General features: G+C 41.1%; 1 protein-coding gene across 2 annotated transcripts in view; it reads left to right on the forward strand.

Annotated features, from left to right (window-relative positions):
- MGC86483.L (uncharacterized protein MGC86483 L homeolog) overlaps window positions 1-9,329 on the forward strand; it is a 53,292-nt gene extending 43,963 nt beyond the window's left edge. The window contains 1 exon segment of one of the 2 annotated variants that reach the window (NM_001093991.2): window positions 5,661-5,862. In NM_001093991.2, coding sequence (NP_001087460.1) covers window positions 5,661-5,789 — 129 coding nt within the window. In that variant the 3' untranslated portion in view covers window positions 5,790-5,862. 2 annotated transcript variants of the gene reach the window in all.
- The last annotated feature ends 297 nt before the right edge of the window (window positions 9,330-9,626 follow it).

Genomic DNA, 9,626 nt, shown 5'->3' on the forward strand with positions numbered 1-9,626 from the left:
AAGCAGCTTATGGCAAGGACTTCAAAAACCGCAGGCTGGCTTTAATTGCAGCCCATTGATTAAGTGCGAAACTGTGAGACGTCTGTATTGGGATATCCTGTGTATTGCACAGCGCGGGGAACAGAGCTTTGTACTGAGAGCCCAAACACTAACCTGCCCTTGTCAGACGAGGACTCACTTCAGAGGCTTTGAAGATGAAATGAAACAAACAATGGATTATCTGCGTTGGATTTGGCTATAGCCCTCGACTGCAGGCAGGTGCCACTGGGCCCCAGCCCCTCTCTTATTTCCACTATAAGACACTGTCACTGTGTTCTTTAAATGCCACGTTCTGTGGGGTGCCCTAGGGGGGACCAGTTTGACCCTGTCCATATTAATTGAGGTCGCACTAGGGACCAAAGACCTGGCTTTCTGATTGGCTGCTCAGTCTCATATACTTATACCATGAAATTTCTTGTAAAGACACGGAGCATCAGGAACTGGCAATAAAATCTCACTTTTAATAGTCCATTTTAAAACTTTCCAACATACAGTATATAATACACCCAGGGGAGCTACGCCTTACGTGTTTCGTGGCATCTCGCCACTTCCTCAGAAGAGATCACATGATCCCAACCATACATCAAGTTTAAATACCCATCAGTCCCACCCCTAAAAAACATTAACCTCTGCTGCCACTTAGGTAAAGCTACTCCAATTACATAACACCCACCTTAAGTAAAATCTCATCAAACCCATGGTAATTGCGTGTTATAAATGAACCAAATACATTTTCTTAAAATACAAATTGACACGATACGGATTAACATAATACAGTAACCCTCTACCAGTGTTAATAATAAAATGACGATTCCCATTCCTTATTCATGCCTCCTAAACTTTCCAAGGTTTTCAGCTGATAAATCCAAAATGCCTCTTTTCTTAGTAGTCTTTTGTCCAAATCTCCTTTCCTAATTGAAAACTGCGGCTGATCTATGATCTGGAATGTAACACATTTAATACCCTCATGCTTAGCTATCGCTGATTTGTTATCTTTCATATCTATAGCTGCTAAGTGTTCCAAAAAACATACTCCTGCGCATTGTATAGTTTTTCCCAAATATTGGGATCCACATTTACATATTGCTAAATATACTATTCCTTTAGATCAGCTATCCCCAACCAGTAGCTCATAAGTAACATGTTACTCTTCAACCCCTTGTATGTTGCTCCCAGTGGCCTCAAAGCAGGAGCTTATTTTTGGATTCCAGGCTTGGAGGCAAGTTTTGGTTGTATAAAAACCAGGTGCACTGCCAAACAGAGCCTCAATGTATTGACAATCCACATAGGGGCTACTAAATGGCCAATCACAGCACTTATTTGGCACCCCAAGAACATTTTCATGCTTGTGTTGCTCCCTAACTCCTTTTACTTCTGAATGTTGCTCGCGGGTTTAAAAGGTTGGGGATCCCTGCTTTAGATAAACAATTGAAATAGAGTCTTATTCTATACATTTTCCCAGTGTTCATAGAGAGAACTCCTTAGATATTTTGATGTATTGGCAGGATTTGCATCTACTCCTTCCACAGATATAGTTGGCCCGAAATTGTAACCAGTTTCTTGTGACTTCGTTGTTGTCTGAATCAAATACACTCTTGGACAAACTGGATCCCAAATGCATTGACTTTTTAAATACAAAGGAGGATTTTGCACCCAATTGTGGAGCCGATATCGGATCTTGAAGCAAAACATCGCAATATTTCAGCACACTTTGTTCAATATATCTAGTACCTCTATTAAACGTGGTACAAAACCGTACCATAGACTGATCTCCTTCTCTCCTGAATCTCTTTAGACAATTTTTCTTATTAGAAAGTAATTCCCATCTATTACTTAATATTAACCTATCATAGGCTGCTTTTACTTCCTCAACCATCTAGCCTCTTTCTATAAAGCACAGTCACATGGCTCTAAACTGGAAACTATCCCGCGTGGAACATATACGGCGCAGCCTTAAAAATTGTCCCACCGGAATACCACTCAGGCAGCTTCCCGGATGAGCCGGAGTGTAGCGGTGTATTACATGTAATAGGTTTCCTATATAAGTCTGTCTCTATACAATCCTCTTGAACCGAAAAAAAAAGACATCCAAAAAGGATATCATCCAGGAATTTGATACAAATGTAAAAGTAATCCCCTCCACCACACTAATGCAATAGTGAACAAACTGTGATAGTGATAGTTCTTCCCCATCCCAAATGCCTATACATTCGTCAATGTAGCGAAAAAATGTGTATGTCATATACTAATACCGCCTGCTTTCTGGTAAGTCCTACCCCTTTGGCATGTTGCTGGTGTGGAACATTGCTGTAGAAATCTAGATCATTAGGAAGTAGCTTATTCACATATAAAATATTGTCAGGCCTTATACCTGGAAACTATCCATGCTTGTCCTGTCGGACTGTGGTGCTGCTAAGATGTAGTCTTGATGCATATATTAGACCCATGCCCTAATCTGGACCTTCAGAACCATATTTGTCCACCATAGACCTGCAACCCAAGTGATGTCACTATGATGCAGAATAACATCCCTCCGGGAGTCGGCGGATCACCCCACTAAAGAAGATTATTTATTTAGAATATATCAATACCAGCAACCTTCCCAACTACCCAACCCATGTGCCTACGGACTGACCACATTGTGGGAAATCAGGGCTTTTCCACTAGAAATCCAGCTGCAGTTTTAATTGATTGGAACCTAACTCAACGCAGGACTCTTGTTTCATATTGCTTAAGGGAAAATGTATTCCTACAGAACTGAGTTTTCGGCAACATAGTCAGCTTTTCCTTTGCTGCTGATTAAATCATCTTTCCTAGAGCCTCACTAGATGTACTAGTTAATTAGACCAATTTGTATCATGACCTTTGTGAATGTGGTTCAAATCCCCTCCATGGCTCCTCTATTCTAGGGAAAACAACAAGTTGTAGTCCAGTAGGGGCCTGGAAACCACAGGAAGAAGTTTGCTGGCTCCATGTTACAACCGTCTTGGGGTTCAGTTATCCGTGATCTCCCTTGTGTTGAGGAGATGCTCAGGCAGCACTACATCAATAGCTCAAGAACTACAACTCCCAGCATGCTTGCTTCAAGAGATGGATTGAGAGCTTTAACTGGGTCATAATAAATTTAAGGGCAGCTGGATCTTGCACAGACATTGGTTATTAGCTATAACAGATGCAAATGATATATTTTAGAACCCATTATTAAGGTAGGAGTATGCTTAGGAGGGGGCCATGAAACTGTAGCAACATTTTTTTTATTCTTCATTTCTTATGTTCCCAGCACTATAAATATGGTTTAGATCTAGTAACTTTATCTGCCCTCTCTGGTACAGGTGGTGCGGCTACATGTGGCTATACCCTGTTCTTAATTCACAGCAAATTACTGTATGTACAACCTGAATGACTTTGTACTGTGCAGCTTTTCTGTAAATAATGGCAAAAAGAAAATAAATGCACCCCCTTCCCAACAGATTACATATCATTAGTCAGATCTTGTTGCCAACGTGCCGGGTCAGTAAGGGTAAACACACAACATTGGAGAGATCCTCCTAGTTGCCACAATGCTTGGCACCGAGCTCCCACCTAACCCAGGGAGTTGTGCCAACAAAACAGGTCCTGCAAAGAAAGTTCCTTGTGATTAATATAGGGGATCTGGAAATACTAAATGTGGAAGACACACAACCTGCTCTTTCAGTAGAAAACACCCCGTAATTCAATACAGTTCACCTGATCATCCAATTAGAGAGATAACTCCTAAAAATTGTCTAGAATAATCCCGTTGAATATTATACGTAGGTATAGAGAGACAACTATTTCAGATTTCATAAATGTGTTATAGAAAGTTCAGTGGTTTTGTAATTGTTTGCTCTGTCTTGCCTAATCTTTCTCTCGTAGATCAATCAATCGCAGTCATGTGCCTCAGGCACAGATTTGTGGAAAGGCCACCAAGGCCCAGGCCTAGGGCGGCAGGATTTTAGGGGGCGGCATGCTGCCCAACCACACCCACATTGGTTCAGAAACACTGGGGAGAAGCAGGAGATACGATAGTTTTTTTTACATTTCCTGTGCCCCAATCTCCGTTTCTCTGGTCCCGATGGTGAAAAAGTTGAGCAAATAAAAGGGACGGGATGGGGGGCGACAAACAGCAGCAGGCCCAGGGGTGCCTGCTGTGTAAATCTGGCCCTGTGTGTCCTGCTAGACTAGGTTTCACAAGCTTCTACAGCTAGAATTCCTGCTATAATGAAAGACAGGGTTGCTGCTTTTACCATCAGGATCAGAGATACGAGGGACCATCTACTGATAACAGCGATACTAATGAATGACAGGATTGGACCTCTTGCATAAAAACTCATGTCCTTCACTTAGTCTTGTGCTTTCTTCAACATGCTTCCCAGGGTGTTGGGGGGCAGGATTACATTGTGGGCACTGCCTGTCCCTAACTATTTTTTGGACAGAAAGTGGGGCTTGAGCCTGAGTATTCTAAGTTCGGCTTACATAACGCTCTGTTTATCAGATAGGCCCTCATTTTAGGTTGGACGTCTGGTTCCAGTGTTTCTTAATGTCATTCATTGATTTGTGACACAGTCTGTTTCTAAACTGTCATGCAGAACTATTCTGCTTCAAGCTTAAGTGGTGCCACTCTAAGGTTCCAGCCACAATATACAAGCCCTCCAATGGGAACTTCTAGAGGCTGTCCTGACTCCCTACCCTGATCCAACGCAACCAGTTTGGAACCCCCTCAGGTTGGAGAGATTCAGACCAACCATAACTACCTTTTGCTACTGGGACCACTAATTGGTACCATTAACTACCAAGTCCTCATTCACCGGGTTCCTCTTCCCCAACTTCTACTGAGGTAGTTTCTCATATCAGGGCTCTCTTTGCTGTGACTGTTGCTGCTCCTGGTTACTTGAGGGGAAACTAATATGGCAGCTCTTACTTTTTATACCTGTAATGCACTGATCCCCAACCAGTGGCCCACAAGTAACATGTTGCTCACCAACCCCTTGATTTTTGCTCCCAGGGGCCTCAAAGCAGGTGCTTATTTTTGAATTTTTGGCTTGGAGGCAAGTTTTAGTTGCATAAAAACTAGATGTACTGCCAAACAGATTCTCCTTTAGACTGCTAATCTACATAGGGGCTACCAAATAGTCACAGCCCTTATTTGGCATCCCCAGGAACTTTTTACATGCTTATCTTGCTCCCCAACTATTTTTATAACTAAATGTGGCTCATAGGTAAAAAAATGTTGGGGACCCCTGCCCTTAGGGGAACCCCACCGCCCACACAACAAGGCTAAACATGAATGAGGCTTCACCTCCTCCCATTTGTCTTTACACAGCCATTTATCATTCAACTGTATGTGGAACTGACAAAAATTAGGTAAATCCTTACTACTTACCATTGTTATCTGCTGGCTGTAGAAGTTGCTATAGACTTAGAGGCAAACATGTTCATCTCAAATAATTAAATCCCTTGACATTGGGTATTCAAGTTATCCTGTCCAAAATCTTTAATTTTGTTATAAATATAGAGAGCTTTAAGAAGAATAACTATAAACATTTGCTGTGTACAAAGATCAAAATTCAATTTTAACACAATTTCCCCCCTCTCTTTTCTAGAGTATCAACGGTGGCCGTCAGCCTCCACATTATGTCTATGACCCAGCTATGTTTGCGTTTCGATCCCTCAGTACCGTGAAGCCTATCAGCCCGTTAGTCCCCATTGAAGAACCATCGTGTGCCTACTAAAGATGAATTACGTTTTAAACTCAGGACCCGAACAGACTGGCCTGTCCGCCTTCAGCACAAAATGAAAAAAAAACAACAAAAAAAACCCTGCCGCTATGAAGCAATAAGGACTTTTCTGCAGACTCTTTTTTTTCTGTGTTTTTATTGTAATACCAGCACTTGGTATTTTGTTAAGAGAAAAAAGGAAATAGTTCACGTAGTATCAAGGAAGGTGCATGCTTTTTATTGATGCCAAGGAAGCAGAAGAAAAAGGAATGGGGTGATTCAGTTAGGAGAACGGAGGTCACCTTAGGTAGAGCATGAAAGAGGTTCTCCATCATATTGTAGTGGGAGGACATATTTTAGACCTAGTTCTACATAGTTGGAGTATATATATATTTTTGGACAAGCAACCAAGAACAACAAGAAAATATATATTTGATGGCTCTCTTTGTTTTAAAGATAAGGGTCAATTTTGGAAGTAAGTGTTGGGAAAATTAAAGAGAGATGTATTTTTTAAATCATGGCTTGAGAGCTGGCCACTGTCAATGAAGATGATTCATGCGCTCTGAATACACGGTGGTCAAGGAATGGGTGATATTTTATTCTAAGTGTTATGAGTAGCTTAGCTGGTTACTGTATAAAGTTACCAAGTACTCCTTAATTTGAGTATATTCTTGGTGAAGCTTTTAATTATAAGACTAAGAATAACATCATGCTTCGTAAAAACCTATATGATGCTCAGAACTCGCCATGTGCCTTTATAAAACATTTTCTTTTTTTACCAAGAGAACTTTTTTAGACCTTTCTGGAATCGGTGCCCTCATTATAAGACCTTCTCTCCATTATGTACCGTGATGCAATGATTCCGCCATTCTGGTCCAGAAGAAATGGCTAAGAACAAAGAAATACTCAAACTACTGTGATCACTTAAATCTTTCCCACAAAATAGTAGTTAAGACCAAATATGACATTTCTATGTATTCAGCAACTTTCAGCCATAGCCCTGTTTTATCCACAGTGGATTTTTAGTTGTCTTCTTGATAAGTGTCCTCATGAAGTCCTGATGGAACAGTGGACTTCCTTCTAACTAGAAAGCCAAGAAACAGATGTTGCAAGGAAGGCATGGATAAGTACTATGACACTTGAGGTGTTTCTAGTGTTAAGTTTGGGAGTGTGGGGTCGTCTAAGCCTCATTCCTTAACTCTCACACTCCGAAAATGTTTTTGCCTGTGTTCCATCCTGTTCTGCCATGATTTTCAATGAAAACATTAATGGTCAACTAATTTAAAGTGAACACTATCTAAAAATCAATCATCATCAATCATCAAACATGGCCTTAGAAGCCTCTAGATACTCATTTAAGGGAGTCACAAAACTGGGAGTAGGTGCAGGTCACATTATGTTCCCAGCTTGTTCCAAAAAGCAACCACACATGCTCGGTTGGAGAGAAATTTAACTTTTTCTTAGGCCAGTCAATGACAATTATCCATGATACTAAAGAACAGAGTTCATTTTTGAGCAATAAACCAATGGGCAATCTTCCATCAGTTTATGCTTATCTATGTGACCCCTGTAATACGAAAAAACATTTTTCAAATCAATGCCTTGCCTGTACAATTATTTTTGAAAACCAAAGCGATCATTTAACCCGAAGTATGACCATGACCTTGAAAGCACAAACATGGATACAGCAAGGAACATAATGCTACAAGTATCAAAGAAGGTTTACTTTGATATAAGAGTTTAATGGCAAACAAGGGAGCTCTTGTTTGAAATTGCTGGTGCTTTGTTCCTCCATATTTCCATGGGTGATCATTCCAAACCACAAGTTTGTATCCTCTTGAAGATGCCAATGTTGTCTTGCTCCAAATCATTTGCAGGCTACAATTCTAAAGATCCTTCATTGTTCCAGCACTTATTAGTCCCATTGTCAAGACTCTTGTAGTTCTGAAGCTCAGTCCCACTGCTGAGGCTTCTGTAGTACTGAAGACCAGCCCCATTTTTTCTAGAACTCCAGACCATGTTGTCCAGACTCTTGTAGTACTCAAGATGCATCCTGGTTTTAAGACTCTTGTTCTAGTCCAAGACCATTGTCAAGACCTGACTCAAGACCAAATTTTGTTCTTGTATACTATCGTACTTGGTCTTGTCTTAGACTACTCCTAAGTCGGAGAAGAGACAATTCTCCATCCCCCCCCAAAACACTAAAATACTTAAATTCATAGTTCACTTGTGAAGCCAAGGTACTTTCCCCTTTTACCCTTTGATAAATAGGCACGATGACTTGCTAGGCCTCATTCCCTACTTGGAATAGGTGGGCTTGACCCTAACACTGCCCCCACCATCCCTAACTTAGAGCATTCAGAAAGATGTTTAAAATGCATCGTTATGGAAGTTTCATGTGAAGAGAATCAGGGTTCTTTAAATGTAAAAGGAATGGCTGTGGAGCACAGTTGGATAACTACAAAAACTTATTTTTATATACATATTTTTGTAATAGAGGAACATTATTTGTCTAAGAGCTACATCTTTTTTTTAGTATAACAGCTACTAAAGTGTAGATAACCACTTCTATCTTCTATGTGAATATGTGCTCCTTAAAGAGGCCTTCTGTTGTGTTCCTCACGTTCATTGTGCCTCTACGATAATTCCGAGAAAATAAACAAGTGCCACTTATTATGTCACATTTAGAGGGGAGGGTGCTTAGCTCTGTGTGTGACTTTGCTTATAGGGATATGAAAGTATGTGATCTCTGATTATGAGTGCCGTCATCTTGTCAAGCTAAAAAAAGGTCTTGGCAAAGAAGTTAGGGGAAATGCATGGAAGAATATGGGGTGTTCCAAAGCACGGCATCAAAGTCGAATGTTGATGAACAACACCAACCAACATTGCCCATGTCAGGGTAACCATCATAGTTGTTATTCATCTGCACTGGGCTTCAGGTTTTCTACTTATACCTGGCCCCAGAGGGTCAAGTTGTACCCTAAACATGCTAGAATGTGTTGCTCTGCTTTACTACAGGTAAAATCAGTGATCCAGACATTTTTAGTTGGCCAGAGAGTGAAAACAACCCTCCATTGTGAATTATCACTTGTGAGAAGTCACACAAGAGTGGCCAAATTGGTGAAGATTCCCCTTTTGTGAATCTCTTTCTGAAATCACTGACTGTTTCCGTTACTGTGGGTTAATGCCAAGAGCCCATGCCTTCTTGCCCCAGCCCGGACAGCCCCACATGACTATGTCCAGAATACACACTTGGACTATGGTCTATTCTGATAGATTGGCAATTATGATGAGAGAGGCAATAAAACTCATAAAACTAGACCCAAGACTTGTGTGTGAATGCCTTGGGGTAGATGGCAGTTGGGCTTGAATGCATGGGGGCAGGTAACACCTAAGTGGGCACACATTGGGGCAACTGATAACGCTACAACCAGTGGCTGATTAATGACACTGATAGTTTATGTTTCTATATTAAACATCTGTTTGTGTAATTTGGGTAAGAAACAGACTTGTAAGAACGTCTATCAGATCAGCTTAATAAATATGGTGTCTTTATTCTCTGACTTGTTGTTTTTCCAGGGTCTGACTCAGCTGGAGGTTCTTCCACACCTCTCCCTCTGACATGGGGCTAGACATATTGTCAATTTCCCAGCTGCCCCAAGTCATGTGACTTGTGCTCTGATAAACTTCAATCACTCTTTACTGCTGTACTGCAAGTTGGAGTAATATCACCCCCTCCCTCCCCCCCCCAGCAGCCAAACAAAAGAACAATGGGAGGGTAACCAGATAGCAGCTCCCTAACACAAGATAACAGCTGCCTGGTAGATCTAAGAACAGCACTCAATAGTAAAA

Source organism: Xenopus laevis, chromosome 5L (assembly GCF_017654675.1).
Source record: "Xenopus laevis strain J_2021 chromosome 5L, Xenopus_laevis_v10.1, whole genome shotgun sequence".
In the NCBI taxonomy this organism is placed as follows: Eukaryota; Metazoa; Chordata; class Amphibia; order Anura; family Pipidae; genus Xenopus; species Xenopus laevis.